Genomic DNA, 18,109 nt, shown 5'->3' with positions numbered 1-18,109 from the left:
AAGGTGCTGTTGAAGGGCTAGGAACCTGTCCTTCGGTAGGGAGGCAGTTTCCGTGATGGAGTTGAAGAGAGCTCCAATGAAACGGATCTCTGTGGTTGGGAGGAGTTGAGACTTTGAGACATTCAACTGAAGGGCCAGCCGTTGCAGGAGAGAAAGAGTCTGTGAGACATGGTTTTGAAGGGATGAGGGGTCGGACGCGACAATCATCCAATCGTCCAGATAAGGAAAGACCATAATGCCCTGTTTCCTGAGGTGCGCTGCCACCACGGCGACCACCTTTGTAAAGACCCTTGGGGCCGTGACAAGGCCGAAAGGGAGAACTGTGAACTGGTAAGAGTGTCCCAGGAGCTTGAAGGAAAGGAAGCGTCTGTGGGATCGACGCACCGAGATGTGGAAATACGCCTCGCGTAAGTCTATAGAGGCGAAGTAGTCTCCGTGTCGGAGCATCGGGAGGATGGAGGCCACTGAAACCATTCGAAATTTTGAAGGCAGAATGAAGAGGTTTAGAGCCCGTAGGTCGAGGATAGGCCGAAGACCTCCGCCCCGCTTGGGAACCGTAAAGTATCTCGAGAAGAAACCTCGAGTGTCCTGCTTGGAAGGAGAAGGCTGGATTGCGCCCTTCACCAGAAGGGAGTCAACCTCGGTGCATATTTCCGGTGAAGGGTCGGTGTGGAGGATGTGACCCGTGGGTGGCAAGGTTTCGAATTCCAAGGCACAGCCGTCTCTGACAATGCGAAGAACCCAGGCATCTGAGGTGATAGACTCCCATTCGCGGTAGAAAGGAGCTAGGCGGTCGAGAAAAGAACAGAGAGGAAGGATCTGGTCGGGGCCTAGGAACGGCATGGTAGTGGCAGTAGTAGTGGAGATAGAAAGATCCCCGAGAGAGTGGGCGTCAGGCCCGACGTTGGGGTTGTGGCATAGCTGCAGGACCTTTGCCCCGACCTTTCGGGACCTGGTGCTGGCGGCGAGGTTGTTGCTGATGACTGTGGTGACTCGAGCTCGACGAGCGTCGAAACGGCTGGTGACGAAAAGGCTGAGGGTAGCGACGGTACCGTTGCGGGAACCATCGGGTCCGCTGAGCCTGAGGTTGATCGGTCCCGCACTTTGTTGCAAGAATCTTGAAGTCGTGATTGGACTTAAGTTTGTCATCAGTGCCAGAATTGAAAAGGCCTTGGGTGTCGAAAGGAAGGTCTTCGATCACTTGTCGAGAGGAAGAAGAGAGTCCTGAGGACCGAAGCCATGCATGCCGTCTGATCGCGACCGCGTGGGCAATCATTTTTCCGGCGGTATCACCGGTATGCTTAGCCATTTGAATTTGGTGGTGTGCGAGAGAGTCCGCCTCCTGTTGGAGGGTCGAAAGGACTGACCGGTCTTCGTCAGAAAGCTTGGCGAAGAAAGGTTGGGCTTTCTCCCAGAGGATCTGTTGATAAGCGCCCATGCAGGCCCCGTAGTTTGCCATACGGCAAAGGAGGAGAGCACCGGAGTACAGCTTGCGGCCTACCGCATCGAAGCGTTTGCCCTCTCTGTCGGCAGGGGAGTTGGAGTGTCGACCCGACGATTGGGAGGCCTTTACCACCATGGAGTTTGGGTCAGGGTGATGCTTGAGCCATTCCAAGGCTTCGTCATCGGTTCGGTACCAGGCCTCTATTTTCTTAGAGGTTGGAGGTATCGAAGATGGAGTCTTCCAAGATGCCTGGATGACGTCCAGGAGGTATGGAAGAAAAGGCAGCAAGGTGGCTGGCGGGGCTTGGGCTTGAACCCTCTTGAAAACGGGGTCGGTAACAGCCTTTGAAGTTTGTTTAATTTCCATCCCCAGAGCGTCTGCCATTCTGACCATCTGGTCGGAGAAAGCCCGAATATTATCCGTCGGGGAAGGTGGGTCGACCTCGTAGGCGTCGTGAGGCGGGGAGAGGTCGAGACCGAGAGAAACAACGGAGGCGGAGAGTATCGACTCGGGGCGTTCGATATCGGGGTCATCCTCCTCGGGCCCTTGAGGGGACCGGGGAGGAGAAACAAGCACAGAGTCCTGATGAGGTATAACCTCAGGAGCAGGGAGAGCCGGCTGTGGAAGAACGCCCTTGGATGCGGAGGCCTGGGCGGCGCGGGCTAAGCGCGTCATCTGTCTACCCCTCTCAGGTGTTTGAGCCGGGGGAAAGAGCTCTTGTCGAGCCGGAAGACGAGATGGTGCCGGCTGGGGAGCCTTAATAACTGTCCTGACCGACCGGTCGGGGGAGGCTTGAGCGTCCACATCCGAGGACTGACCATGAGGAGAGGAAGAGGAGCGGAGGCGTTGTGCTGGTTGGATAGGAGAGGATTTCCTAGAGGAAGGCCCAGAGGAGGGGACGTCCTTCTTCGAAGACGCTGAGGAGGACGACCTCTGGATCATTCGTTTCTTTGCTGGGGGTTGTTTCGACGCGACCCTCAGCGATTTTCCCGGCGTCGGGGGAATCGGGCACACAGCTGCCGAGTCAGATTGAGCCCGTCTGGATTCCTCCTGAGCCCTCTTGAAGGCAATCTTCATGGCAGAAGAAGATGGCGGCGAAGCCAGGCGGGATCGAGTGGAAATGGCCGAAGCCACCGAACTCGAAGTTGATGAAGGGCCCATCTTGCCCGACCGGGTGGATACCGTAGCGGTGGTCACCGTGCAGGGCGGTTTGGTCGGTCGCGGTCTCGAGGTTTTCGAGGTTTTAGATGATACCGACGGAGGAGGCCTGGACGCCATCGAGGCTGAGGTGGAAGTGGAAGCCTCAGGAGCAAGAGTTTTTTCGTAAAGAGCTGCACGGAGTCTCGCAGCTCTATTTCTTCTGGCCTGAGCTGTAAAGGCCAGGCAAAAACGGCAGGTACCGACGACGTGGCTTTCGCCAAGGCAGAAAAGGCACTTAGCGTGGCCGTCGGAATCTGGAATCTTAGCGGCACACTGAGTGCACCGTTTAAAACGCGTGGTTGACATAAGAACGAAGAGTCCGAAGTGAGCTTTGCGGCGGAAAAAAAGGAACTGGAGAGCGGGCGCGGAGGGCGCCCTTTATACCCTCCGGGAAGAGGGGCGGGGTTACCGCCAAATTTCAAACTTTAGCTTGGAAGAGTATCCGTTGGAGCCTGCGCAGGCGCAGCCTTCTCCATTAGTGTGCATTCACAGAGTACACGAAGAAAAAAAGACGAATACAAGAGCAAACCGAATGCTGGTGGGGGAGAATAAAAGGACAAGAAACATAATGAACTCACTGACATTTATGAAACATGGATTAGAAATACATTATCATAAATAAACATGACCCTGAAATGGGGATTTGCAGATAGGAGAAATCTTGATTTGTAGTAGTTACTCCAGCACAGAGCGATTGTAATTCTCACCCCTATACTATCTCAACTTATCGCCCTTTCTTTTCTTCCATGACTTTTGCTATGACTAGAGAAGTAGTGAAGGCAAATTAAAATGCACAAACTTACACTCTATGTTCTAGGGGTTCTTGCAACATACAGGTATATAAAGTAGATATGTTCCTGGCTCCCACACCACAAAAAGAACATCAGTTCCACATCTTGCAGATACCTTTTTATTCAAACACAACAATAAGCACCATCTTCCACTCAGACTACTGTTTCCCTTGCCTGTTGTAGGCAGGCACACATTCCTCCAGAAGGATCAGCTACAGTAGAATCCCATACTATCCCAGATCAAGTTTTATTTCGTTATTTAGTGCAGGTACACTGCTACAAGCCAACACTGCTAAAAGAAAATATTTCCAGCTGCACAGCCAACAAGGAAACTTTGGGGGGGGGGGGGGGCAAGTATAAAAGGATTTCCTACAAAATACCTTATTTGCCAGAAACTTCAGCTCCATCCACATCAGTGGTTCTCAGCCTGTAGGTCCCAGTTTACCAGCTGTTAGGATTTCTGGGGGTTGAAAGCCAAAGTATGTGGGGACCCACAGGTTGAGAACCATTGATCTATACTGTCTACTTAATGCAGTTCAAAGTGAGCTCCTACAAAACTGCATGAAAGAAAGTCCTTAATGTGCATCAGTGCTCTGTGGTTTGAATAATCTGCATCCGGTCCTCTAACTGGTTCCCGGATTTCTTAAGGAATTATCTGCACAACAAAAAACACTTTCTTCAATATTGGTTAGAAACGGCATTAAATGAAACATGTTTCAATATATGTATTTTACTGAATGTTTTTATGATTATGTGTTTGTAACTATGCTGTGCCTTGTCTCGAACTGTGAGGATAGGTGGGTAAGAACTAAAACAACAACAACAACAACAACAGCAAGAACAAGAACAACAACAACCTCCTCCTCCTCCTCCTCCCCCCTCCCCCTTCTTCTTCTTCTTCTTCTTCTTCTTCTGATGTAGATGGGGTCTTTGTTAACTGAGGTTATGTCAGCACAAAACCTCCCCCTCTCCCAATACTTCCTCATAATGACCATAGAGTGAGCAACAAGTCAGGCTCAAAAGATAAAGATACATTTGGTTCATATTTTAATATGAGCCAAAACAAATGTGAACTTTCAAAATTAATGTATGAACCAGAATACAAGCATCATTCTTCAAACTTGATGATACAGTTCTATCAAAGAACATGTTTCTTAGGGGGGAAATTATGTACAAAATGTGTATATGATGGAAAACAGTGTGCACAAATTAGCATAGTAAAAGTAAGCAATGAATGAAAATTGCATACCAAATGCATACATATGAGGAAATGCTGAAAACCATATATATGGAATTTTTACACACAAAAATGCACATAAATGTACATATGCATTTTTGTGTGGCCTTAATAAAACAATTTTTGCAAAATGAAATGAAACTGAAAGTGCAAATTGAAAAAAATATTGCAGAGTGAAATAGACAGATCTGCTTGGCAACACTGGAAGACAAAATCTATCTGTACTGCAAAATCTACTGACTAGATCTGTGAAATGCTTCCTCGCTCCCAATATTTTATTCTGAAATATTTCCATGCAGCCCTACTGCAAACTATTCTGAAAGGCCATCAAACTGCATGGTCAAGAAAAAGACAAACTCGCAGTTTCAAAAGCCACAACATTTCTTGCTGTCTATCCCCTATACTTATTGTTCATGAAAGGAATGCTTTGAGTATATTTTTAGTAGCAACCACCTCGAGTGTTCATTCTCCATTAAAGGACTGTTGGTGCACACTGAACTGCATGCACATGACACACTACAGCAAAATGTCTGGGTGCAGCAAAATCCTGGTTTTAACTAGAATGAGGTCTTGTTAGTCCAACAAAAAAGTAACACTGAAGAAGTAGGTGGTATAAGCAAAGCATAGGGCAGATCAATGTCTTAAGGAAAACAAAACTATGTAATATTAGTATAAATAAGAGGAACTATGGATGATGTGTGTCCTACGCATTGAAAGTGCTTCTCCTGTCAGGGTCCTCAAGGCTGCCACTCTCAGTAGATCATTACCCCCATTTTTTACACTTAATAAAGTCCATCATCCTCTGGGGAGCATGGGGGGAAATTTCACTATGCTCCACCTCCAAAGCATTTTAGGTTTCATTGGGCATGTGCATGTCCCTTCAAGTCAATTGTTGATTTATGGTGACTACATGAAATTCATAGTTTTCTTGGACAAGGAATGTTCAGAGGTGATTTTACCATTTCCTTCCTCTGAAATATAGGATACAGCACCCGGTATTTGCTGATGCAATAAGAAATGAGAGCCCCCTTTAAGTAAAACAAAACAAAACAAAAAAACCCCTACAATAAATTGGAGGGCTTTCAGAAGGAAATGGAAGTTAGCCACCATTACTCTAAATGACTTTCCCTAACAACTCATGTACAGAATTGTGTAGGGTCAATGACAGTTTATCAGGATCCATTGAACATCTTTTGATAGGAACACAGCTCTACAGTTGCCATTTCACATGATTGCTAGTTTTGTATGATTTATCCATATTCACTCAAAGCTACTGATACATCAGATATTAGCAGAAAGACAGATAAATTTACAACTATTAATGGGAGGACAGTGATCCACACCTGAACAAAACACCACAAATATAATTTCATTTACACAAGACTAAATACGATCCCTGGGGAAGGTAATGGCAACCCACTCCAGTATTCTTGCCATGAAAACTAAATGGATCCCGACAGGGAGCTCTGGCATGGGCTGGTCCATGACGTCACGAAGAGTCGGAAGCGACTGAATGAATGAATGAATGAATGAATAAATAAATAAACCCCAAACACAAGTGTTGGTGCCCTTAGTGACCTGGAGTTTGAATCTAAAAAACTTTAAGCCCCTGGTCAAGATGGCCATTTAGTGATCCTCTCCTACAAGGCATCATGAACATGACAATTTACAAAGGCATGGTTATCTGGTTCTTAGCTCACTACTTCTCTATTACAAATCTGCCAGGAAACACAAACAGTAATGAAGTGGCAATAGGAATAGGATTCTGTGGTTAACATAAGACCAGAGGTAGCATTTGCATCTTTACATCAAACTGTAATTTAAGATATGACTGTTCGACTCTGATTAAATCATTATTTTCATCTTCTTCAATGTAAATGTGTTTATGTAGCCTTTTAATAATAGAGTGAAATAATAAATGTAATAATAATAAATGCAGTAAAATAATAAATGTAATAATAAATAGAGTAAAATAAATGTAAAAGTAACAACAATAGAGTAAAATAATAAATGTAATAATAATTAATAGAGTAAAATAATAAATGTAACAATATCAATAATAATAGAGAAAAATAAAAAATATACCATATATACTTGAGTATAAGCCAACCTGAATATAAGCCCACCAGGACCCTCACCCGAGTATAAGCAGAGGAGGTTTTTTTCAGTCCTAAAAAAAAGGGCTGAAAAATTAGGCTTATACTCGAGTATATACAGTACCTTTGATCCTCAGAATTATATATAATACAATGAGAGATGGTGGCTTGTATGTCATTGGGACAATGATTATATTCTGACACATTCTAAGAGGGACTTAAAAGAAAAGCGGAGGTGTTTATGGTGGTGCAGGATGGGACCCAGGGGTCACTGGCAATGTGGAGACTTGACTAGGCCCACTTTTGCTTTAAAAGATCTGTCCAAGGCAATGAACCTACTTTATGGACAATCTTTAGCACCTTGAATAGGTTCTTTAAAGTCAAACTACAGACATGGACACTACCATCCATTACACTATAAAGATCCTGGTGGTACCATAAACCCAAAGAAGAGTGTATGAGAGCTGTATGCCAAAATGAAACCTTGCTATTCTGGAACTGAGTAAAAGGGAGTAGGGCAAAGGATCATGCTTTACATTTACTTGTCTCTTGCAAATGCCTTTTATGCTTGTACATGCACACACAGTTTTGAAGTAGAGCAGATGTACTTGCATTCTCAAGTAGATGGTCACAGACTGAGAAAAACTTGGAGAAGTTTATTTGGGGTGGGAGAATGCAACATCATTTTCTAAACAATAGGTGAGTAGTGAGTGGCTTTCCAAATTCGTGGAATAGCTGGATGGACAATCAGCATCTTTTGGTGTGATTTTAATTCTTATTTGACCTTACCCTAACAGTTAGCACATTGTCACTAAAGAATCCAAACCATATCAGAAAAGGCACATTGGCAGTTGCAAGCATTTGCAGCCATCTGAAATTATTTCACTTTTTGCTCCAAACTACTGAAGAATGAAAGAACTCAAGAGCAAATCTGACACTCCACTTCTGTGTGTCAGAAGCCACCTGCCCTTTTTTGTTTGCTCTCAGCAAAGACAGCTAAAAATGGCTATACCGGGTAAAGCTGCAATGTCAGATTTTTAGGAGGTAAGCATATTGAATCACACCTCTGTGGCTTCAAAAGAACTGAACGGGTTTAAGCGTAAAAACTATTCTACAAGGTTATGATGCAAACAAGACACGAGGCTAGCTCAAAATGATATTTCCACACAATAGGCATCACATTCAAAACTGAATGCTTAGCCACTGTAGGTGCATGATTAGGATAACTAAGATCCTGCTGCAAGCGATCCCTTGCATAACTTCTGATGCAGCAGGCTGAATGAGGTCTGTCTATCAAGCATTTGGCAAGCCTTAGTGTATAGCTCATATAATGCACACATCAACAACTTACAGTGAAGGATAGAACAATCTCTAAGTTTGCTTTCTCCTTTATCAACATTTTTTCAAGTCTTCAGGTTCTTCATCTTTAACACGAATATGACAGCCAGGTATAACCTGAGCTTCACTATGCTGAAAATGGCAGTGCCTATTGAATTTAGCTGGTGCAAAAGGAAACAGACTTCATTTGAGTTTACTTTTTAAAGAATTTTGCAAAATTTTCCATACAGTGAATGGAAAGAATTTGATTTTAAAAAAAATGCAGCAAAACTTCAGTAACTGTGGAATTCATATCAGTAACTTCAGTCACTTGTTGGGGAGCTGGGCATCCCTGGAAGAATTTGCTACGTTTTCAGGTGACTCCCCTAACAGTTACTATACGGTAGAGTTGTGTTGAGAGATTGAGCACATTCCTAGAAAGAATAACTCTTTAGGCTCTCTAGGTTCTCCAGCATAACTCTATGGTACACTTAACCAATTTCATATTAATAAATTCTCTATTCCACCCCCACTTCCACTCCCCATAATTTGACTATTTCCATTCTTGCAGCACAAACCAGAAATAATATAAGGTCTTTGTTACTTAGGCCCCTTCTACACTGCCATATAATTCAGATTATCGAAGCAGATAGTCCATGTTATCTACTTTGAACTGGACTATTGCAGTCTTCCCCTGTCATATAATCCAGTTCAAAGCAGATAATCTGGATTTTAAAGGGCAGTGTAGAAGGGGCCATAGATTCTCAGTTTTGTATAAAAATAAGCAAAATTGACTTCTGGTTCTATCTCTCTCTAATCCAATTGGAACCAAAAGAAGCTTTTCTTTCTTTCCAAAGGCTCATTCATGCATCTGGATCATGTTTCCTCTTCCCACAATAATTTGTCTGAAGGAAATTCCAGTTTCTCACAAGTAGATTAAAGATACTTCAGTATAAATTTCACATTAATTTGGGCCCTTTCTTGGCATTTTAAAAAACACAAGAATATAACAATGGAAGAACATGGAGATTTACAAATGGAAGACAATAATGTCTGGACACACTTTAAAATTCTGTGAATGAAACAAGGTGATGGCATAATGAAAATCTCACTTGAAAGCAATTCCAATCAGACTAGACTACACTGAGTAGATGGACTCGAAAAGGAAATAAGCTGCTGAATTATCAATTTCCCAGTCAAACACACACTTTTTCACACTCCCCGCACTCAATGAAAATTGTTTCTTCTCTAATTGTTTTGTCTAAAATGTACAAGTATTTCTGGAAGCAGTCTTTTTGAGAAAATATGGCATGGAAATAATGATGCTATAGTTTTTCACAAGGTGCAAAAACTGTATTTCCATCAATGAATTGTTTTGTGCAAAATTTGCTAACCCTTTTGTATGCAAAAATATGTGTTTCTGTAAACAAAAACAACACTTTCCAGAAATTAACATTATTTTCTTTGACAAAACACCATACTTCTGCTAAAAATATTAATAAAATAAAATCTGTATTCCTTTTTTAATTATTTTATTTATGTGTTTACATATACATAAAAGGGAAGCTAAAGAAAAACAAGAAAACAATAGTAAGAGAAAAGAAAAAAAAACCCCTCCACTTCCAGCTCCTCTGCATTGCTGCATTAATCGTCTTGTAGACAACCATAGTTCGCGGCATACTACTACTGATCACCAGAAGTCTAAGTATTCCTTCAAAACATAGATCAAGGATCATAACAATTCAATATTAATTCTTAACAGATATTGTCTCAATTTGTTCCAGTCCGTCCATTGTCTTACCGAAATAGTCTGTGAAACTTTTTGAGTTAATATGGACCTATTAACTCAAAAAGTTTCATAAAATCTGTATTCCTGTAGGGAAACATTTGGTATGTGTGAGTGTGCATGGGCATGCGCCTTCAAGTTGCCTGTGAACTTGTGGCAACCCCATCAATTCCATAGGGTTTTCTTAAGCAAAGAATACCCAGATGTGGTTTTGCCAGTTCTTTCCTTTGAAATATAGCTTACAGCATATGGTATTGGCAGTCTCCCATACAAGTACTAACTAGGATTGATCCTGCTTAGCCTCTAGGGTTAGACAGGATCTGATGCCTTTAAAGTATTTAGAAATGGGCAAAAAGCTGCATAAACATTCATTTTCATCTGCAGCAGAGAACAAACAGTAGAAATTACCCTGTAAACTCATGTATATGACTAGAAATTGAGTAAAAAAACAACAACTCCCAAAACCTGAGTTGACTTATTCTAGGTCAGTGTGAATACCTTACCTAAATTCTTAACAGAAAAGGAACCATCCTCTTCTCTGAGTTGAATGGCAAAAGGCAAGAGGTTAATCTATCCTGGGAGTACCTAAATGAAGCACTGACCACCTGCCTGTATTTTCTCCGTTGTGACGGTTTGAATGCCTGGGTGGAGAAATGGCAGTGATGGTGGCTGGCCTTTTGAGTCAGTATTGGTGCTTTCCTCTCTTAGGACCCCTCTTAGGCGGGGTGGAGGAGAGGGGGAAATTGTCTTCTAAGTGTGGCATTCAATGGCCTTCTGTTTCCTTTGGAAACAGAGAATTTAAAAATAAATCCTACCCCACCTAAAATACAACTGTTCCCCCTTAAAATACTCGGTTTTCGATTGTTTCTATGCACAGGGAGAGCAGTGGAGTGAATTTCTCTTCAACTTGACACACCTCCTTTTCTCAAGCACTTTAAAAATCCACTGGAAGCAGTCCTGATTCATTTGATGGGCTCCATGGGACTCCGTCTTTAAAGTGAATAGAAACTATTCCCCCTGCTTCTCTCCCCCCCCCCCCCCCGCTTTGTGGTTCCTTAGAGGAATGACCCTCGACTTATCCACAGATCATATCAAGATCCATAATTTGGGCACCAAAACCGGCCTTCAACTTAAAGATAAGGTCAACATATACATGACTGTATACAGTATTCATCCCTACATGCAAGGATGGAATGTTTGAAGACATACATGTCTAAGGTGAAGCAATGTTCCAATCTGGTATACAGCTGATTCCCTTGTTCCAAGAGGACTAACTATGGTAGTACCTATTCTTGGTAGCAATCCCTTTCATGAAGCAGTTCCCATGTGGTTCAAATTGGCTTTCATTAGTTCAACAAAACTATCCCAAAGCAAAGGGTTTTACTAACATGAATAAACCAAGACAAAATCACATCAGGGATACATCAAACAAATGACCTTTCTCAATAACATGGATCTAAAAAATATGAGGCACCCTTAAGGCCAGCACAAACTATAGGGTTATAGGTATCCCTCACCTGCGATATAAGCTGGGACGCTAGGAAAGTATCCTTTTTATACCTCCTGCGACTTGTTGCAAAAAAAATTACACTTTGTGTTGACCGTTTCCATTTGCTTGAGTAGTAACAAGGTTTCCAGTGGATAAAGCATGCTAAAACAATGCATTTAGTCTATCATATGTGAATGATAATAATAACCAAATATTCAGATCACATGCTTTAATCAGTGAGGATTATTTATGAGTTATGCAGCCTAGGTAAAATATACAAATAAATGTACACTTTGGGGAGAAATGTGTAAAAAAGTTGGTGAATTTCAGAGCCAGAAGAAAACAAAGTATCACAAACTGAATATGAAATACAGATGGAAATAAAATGCAGGTGGGATGTGGAGAAGCTCAATGAAAGTGGGACTGACAGATTTTCACAACCACAATTTCATTTAGGCTCTGTGGATTCTGAACGGAGTTGGCTCTTTCCACTTTACAAAGATACTGAATGTGCTCTTATCGGATGACAGGGATTTTGCTATTTCAACCCCTTAAAACCTGCTTCCCACTAAGAAGAGTACAACTCTCCAATGCACCAACAATGCACCAAAACCTTAATATCCTCCTCTCTGTGCCCCTCTCAGTTTTGGGTAGCCTATGGAAACAGAGGAATTGTGCTACATTTAGTTTGGTGGGTCACAGTACACAACATTTTTTCTGAGTAGGGCTTCAGACGATCTCAAATACCAGAATATAATGTGTGAGTTTGAAGAGGAAAATAAAGCAAAAATATCTCAGTGCTAATTCTATACTTGCCCTTCAAAAAGTCCTTTCCCCTGCACTTTTTACATGGGTCAGCTCCGACAGAGGGAAATAAAATTGAGTTAAACTCTTTCTCAGAAATGTCAATCGCACAACATCAACATTATTATATAATGCACAATAAAATACTTCATACCTGGAGTTGAAAAAACGAAAAGTGTTAACAGCTGACCTGGCACAGCCCCACATGCTTTCTCTGGAAATTGAACACAGACAATTAGGAATTTTAAGAGACCCCTAAAGAACTGCAGAAAGGTATAGACAACAGGGAGGGAAATGTACAGCAAAAACAAGAACAAGCACATAGCCTACCGCTAATATTTTGCACACTGCCACATGACATTCACCTGCAACTAGCATTTAAACAGCTGTGAGGGAGCATTACGTTATGTCACTCAAGTATACCTCTGGGTAATTTAAAGAATTTAGTGGTTTTTAAAAAACGATACCTGGGAGTTTCTGTCAACAGAAATGTTTGGCACTGAATATGGAAGCAGAAATAGCTGTTAAGCCATAAACAGCCAGACATCAAATTCAATCAATAAGGGCATGATCCTGCATTTCGTGCATGATTTTTCTTAAAGCCAGCTGAACCCGGGTGTCCCATGGTGTCTCAGACATTACACAGAAAAGAAAGCTGGATGGGAGATTAAAGAAACTGGACGTGAAATAACATTTTGAATTGTGAACTGTTGGGCATATGAGCTGAAGACAGCTGAGCTGGGAAGCGACTGTGACTTGTTTTCTCTTTTTAAGAAGTATTTCTAGAGTTGACTGTGGCTCATGTAGAAATTCACAAAACAATTTTTCAGCAGCTCTGATGGAAAGAAAGAAATGATTACACACAATGATAAATGCTTTCTTGATAATAACTGCATTTGCTGTTTCAAGCATGCCAATGAGAATATTTGGAGCACGCATTTTAATACAGAACTTTAATTTAGTGATTTGATGACAATTACAAATAGCACAGGGTGTGAAAATGTTAACAGGTGACATCTTAGCACCATCCTATTATTTTTTTTAAACATTACAAGGAACACCTGAAAAGGTTTTGTGGATTCATATTTGCAATTCTATGCAAACTTAAATTTGAGCAGACTCTGTTAAACTGGGGAACCTACTTTAAATTAGTACTTTTCAAACATCTGGGAATTCAGGCACACATTTCATCTCAGTTGCTGCATTTGCTGGCCAAAAGGTCAGCAGTTTGAATCTGGCGAGCAGGGTGAGCTCCTACTGTTAGCCCAAGCTTCTGCCAACCTAGCTGTTTGAAAAACACACAAATGTGAGATCAATAGGCAGGAAGGTAACGGCGCTCGATGCAGTCATGCCAGCCACATGACCTTGGAGGTGTCTACGAACAACGCCAGCTCTTCGGCTTAGAAATGGAGATGAGCACCACCCCCCAGAGTCAGGCACGACTAGACATAATGTCAAGGGAAACCTTTACCTTTTATTTCTTATTTTAAAATTGGAGGTACAGTTTTGGTACCCTAAAAGTTAAATGTTAGATTATAAAGAAAATAAACATTGTATATGAGTAACTGATCTATGTGTTGTACGAACTGAAGGGGGTAAGTAACAAGCAGTAATGATTGGCCAGATGTCATACAAAACTGGGGATTCCTTCTACACTGTTCTTTTCTGATCTAAATGTAAAACAGTAGGCTAGTGCTTTCCTTTCTCACTGACCTAAACTGTAGACTGTTTTTACTACATTTGTTAAAATATTACAACTATCTAAATTAAGTTGGCTGGTTGAGTAAACCGCTAATTTATTATTAGCAGTTAATAAAAAGGGAAACAAAAACTTCTCTTATGACTGAGTTACAAAAGAAAGGATAAGCTGAAAAATTGAAATGTTCACAGAAACAAGTCATACTTCTCTGATATTAGATAACATATGCCTATACGAGAAGGGTAGGGGAAGAGAATGATTGGGCGTTCCAAGCAACCTCATTCGAGATGAAGCACAATTACCAATCCCTTAATGCCTTAATAGAAGTTAATAGAATGAAATGCAGATGTGTAAATCATGCAGAGATATAATAGGCAATGTTCTACCTGGATCAATTATTTGTTCTCCCAGGAGCTTTTAATAATTTTCTCTATTATTTGTCAAAATGATAATATGCATAGGCTTATGCTACATGGTTATATCCTAGCTGCTGTGATCCATACTTGCATAAACCCATGTGCATTTTTTCACAGGACCAAAGAATGGCTAGGCATGTGCATTAATCTAACCATAAGGAAATTCAATGGGCCTCATTGGCTTCAACTGCTTTATGTTACTGACAAAGTAAATGCTATCAGTAATATATACATTTGAATGGAATTTGCTTCATTCATTCCCACTGACCACTCCTCTGCAGCCATGTGTGCGGTGTTACCTTGTTTGTAATAATTTCTGTTTGGAAGCTGTCATTTTATCATAGAATGCTTAGAGTGAAATGATGTCCAACATGTCTGGGAAAATAAAATTAACTGTCCTAATATCCAGTCAAATTTGATCAATCCTAGGCAGCGTCAACAAAGTGCAAAGAGGCACTTGTTCACTATCTCCGCAGTCCCCTAAAATTAAAAGCAGGTGGAGAGAGACAAAGGGCCAAGAAAAGGAGTATCAATAAAAAATTCAAGAAATGAAATAAAAGGAAACAATGATATTGACTATCTTGCTGCTTTATCTTCTCAGCATCTTAAAATAAGATGTGTCTTTACTTTTCTGCAACTTTACTCTCTTTCTACATAAAACCTAGACAAAATAACCCAAATGTTTCTATGCTTCAATCATCATGAAACAATTTTGTTCAGCCACTCACTCATTCCTTCAGTCTACACAGTTTGCCACAGAAATCAGACAAATACCCATTTCAGGACAATTTTACCTATCTGAGGTTATCCTAAAAACATCACTATGCAAATATGCAATCCAGAATTCTTTAAATTCTAAGCATACTTGTAACAAAGGAAAACATATCACCATTATTGCCTTTTTTATAAGCAAAAGGTTTTGTGTATAGTGATTTTGAGATTAAACCCTGTATCAGTTACTGATGAATTAATACGATGTACATAGGACAGAAATGTGTTAGCATGAAATTTCTGTCTACTTCAGAGCCCCAGAAAACTCTAAAGACTCCCCCACATTAATTTGAAAAACTCATTGGGGTGCGGTGGCCAATGCAAATATACCAGATCGTTAGATTTGAATTAAAATTCCATATTCTCAGCAGCAAAAATGCAAAACATTGGAAAAGCTGAAATATATGCAGAGTCAGCACAGTGATATATATGGTTTGAGTGTTGGACTAGGACTCTAGGAGACCAAGATTCAAATTCTTACTTGAACACAGAAACCCACTGGGTGACTTTGGGCAAGTCATATTCCCTCAATCTTAGAGGAAGGCAATGGTAAACCTCTTTTGGAATAAATCATCCCAAGAAAACTCTAGGATAGGGTCAGCATATATCAGAATTGACTAGAAAACACATAACAGCATAATTTATGCAGTATTTCTGCATTCAATCTACATTAATTTTGTTGAATTAAAAGCATTAGCCATACTTATTTTAAAATTTAGCATCTATAACAAAACATTTAAAACATCAGGCATATTTATGGCTTCTCTAGAACAATTTCATTTATGAATTTGTACTAGGCTGGTGCAAAGGTAGACCTTTGGAAAAATTTACTCCAGGAGGCTCCTATAAAACAATCCTATCATGTTCACTCTGAAATAACAGCAGCACTCTTTACTTACTCCCAGGTACAGATTACAGTATGTAACGCACAAAGGCAAAAACTATTAATAACTATTAATAAACCCAGTGTCAAAGATGGAATTTGTTCCTCAGGAGGCATCAGTCATTGCTGGCTTAAATATTAGTGGATCTGCTCTGGGATTTAGTCCAAATTTTGAAAAAGAGGTCTAAGATCTATTTTAGAGATAAGATTCACATCTGCACAACTAAATGCAATTGTGCTAAAAAAAAAAGATTTACGTTAACGTACATCTAGCCAATTGAAAAATAAAAAATAAAAACACAGACACTTAAATAGAAGAAACAAAATAAGGAAATAAAATTTTAAAAAGATGAAAATACTGTACATAAAAAACACAACTCAAGACAGGGAAGCTATAGACTATAGTTCTGTTTTACTATTTGGATCGACTTCTCTAAATACAGACAAATATATTAAAATTAATATATATTAATGAGTAATCGTACAGTACAGTAAAAACAATTTGACCATTTTGTCTAATATTCAACTCTTGTAGTTTCCTTTTTTTATACATCATCTCAATATTCCCTCCATTTTATCAATTTAATCTAAATAGATCTTTACTGTATTTTTTTAAAAAAATCTATATATTATTATATTTTCACTTTTATTCTCGATGTTCTTATTTTACCTATCCATTCCCCTATGTAAAAAAGTATTTGTTTTTACTTTTGCCAGAGTTCTCAGTTCATTTTTCCTATACATTCTCAATAGCAAATTGTCTATTTGATTTTATCATGCTTCTCTCACTGAAATAGACATTCATGCAGTTTTTCTGCTTATACAGAGCTTGAAAGCTTAGACATCTTTTTCCCGTGTTCTTAGATGTTTTTGTTTTGTTTTTCCTTAGTATACATTTCATTCACATCTATATACAGTCTATTTATGGGTATCCACTTGTTCTTTTCATTCCAGTTCTGTTGCTTTTGCTGTTTTATAGTTATTGTCCTTTCCCCCCTTAGTACTGATAGTTCATTTTCTTTTAATCCTGTTTTTGCGGATGTTATTCAAATTTAAGTAAAAGATGACTCAGTCCAAAACCAGAATTAAGCAGAGCATTAAAGATCCTATGTGGAAACAGATCATTTAAGAATCTAAACATTATCTTTGCTAGATAATACTATGTTGTGTTAAGAAAATAAAAAGAAACCGGTGGTGATGACTATCTTCAACCAGAGTGTTATCAAAAACTTTTCAGGCTTCAAGTAGATGGTGGGCCATGCTGACTTGGTGTCAAAGACTGAATTATGCACTCAATATGGATGTTTGTTGAGCTAAAATCTAGCACTATTTTGTATCTTTGTCCAGCAATAAAAATGCACACTCCTGAATTAACTAAGTGCCGAATGCTTTAGAGGTGTTCTGGTGTGAAATCGACTGGCACCATTTGGAACCTCAGTCTAATTCCAAACCATTTCAAACCAAGGATCAAGCAAAGAAAAATCAGCCAGTACCACATGTTACAAGTGGCCTTCACTCTATCACCTTCAGTAAATGAGACCTAGGCAAAAATTAACCAATTACAACTGCTATGTATGGCTTTTTCAACCATGATCTCCTTTCAAACTGGCAGATATGGGTATTTAACACTGAGGGGCACTTGTTAAAACAGCCACCACACAAGTGAAGAACAACTTACCATGTAGAACAGTGGTTCTCAACCCATGGGTCCCCAGGTGTTTTGGCCTACAACTCCTCAAAATCCCAACTGGCCTACCAGCTGTTAGGATTTCTGCAAGTTGAAGGCCAAAACATCTGGGGACATAAAGGCTGAGAACCAGTGATGTAGAAGACGGCAATGCCAGCCATAACAAGTATATTAAGTAGTACCCTCTTGCCCTACAACAATCATCTCTAGTTATTCATATTAATTTATAAAGAATGTACAGATTAATGACAGTATTCTGCATGTCTGCCTACATGTTTTTATGTCAGTATTGACATGGAAGACAAAGAAGATATATGTGCTTAGAGGTTTTTCAGCACACTTGAACCTATATATCATTTTTATGATAACTGATTTGTTTATAATATTTCACAATAAAATAGGAATTAGTTGAAAGTACACACTTTCTTAAGGACTATTGGAAAAGGCTATTTTACCACTATCTATCAACAATTCTTAGGTGATGTCAGA

The 18,109-nt window shown here is 40.2% G+C and overlaps 1 protein-coding gene across 1 annotated transcript in view; it reads right to left on the bottom strand.

Annotated features, from left to right (window-relative positions):
- klf12 (KLF transcription factor 12) overlaps positions 1 to 18,109 on the bottom strand; it is a 291,369-nt gene that overhangs the window by 101,802 nt on the left and 171,458 nt on the right. The window contains exon 6 of the mRNA XM_062976974.1: positions 12,319 to 12,378. Within this exon, the coding sequence (XP_062833044.1) occupies positions 12,319 to 12,378 (60 nt within the window). The remainder of the gene's footprint in view (positions 1 to 12,318; positions 12,379 to 18,109) is intronic.

The sequence above is a fragment of the Anolis carolinensis genome, chromosome 3 (genome assembly GCF_035594765.1).
Source record: "Anolis carolinensis isolate JA03-04 chromosome 3, rAnoCar3.1.pri, whole genome shotgun sequence".
NCBI classification, from domain to species: Eukaryota; Metazoa; Chordata; class Lepidosauria; order Squamata; family Dactyloidae; genus Anolis; species Anolis carolinensis.
This window is presented reverse-complemented; position numbering and strand designations above follow the sequence as displayed.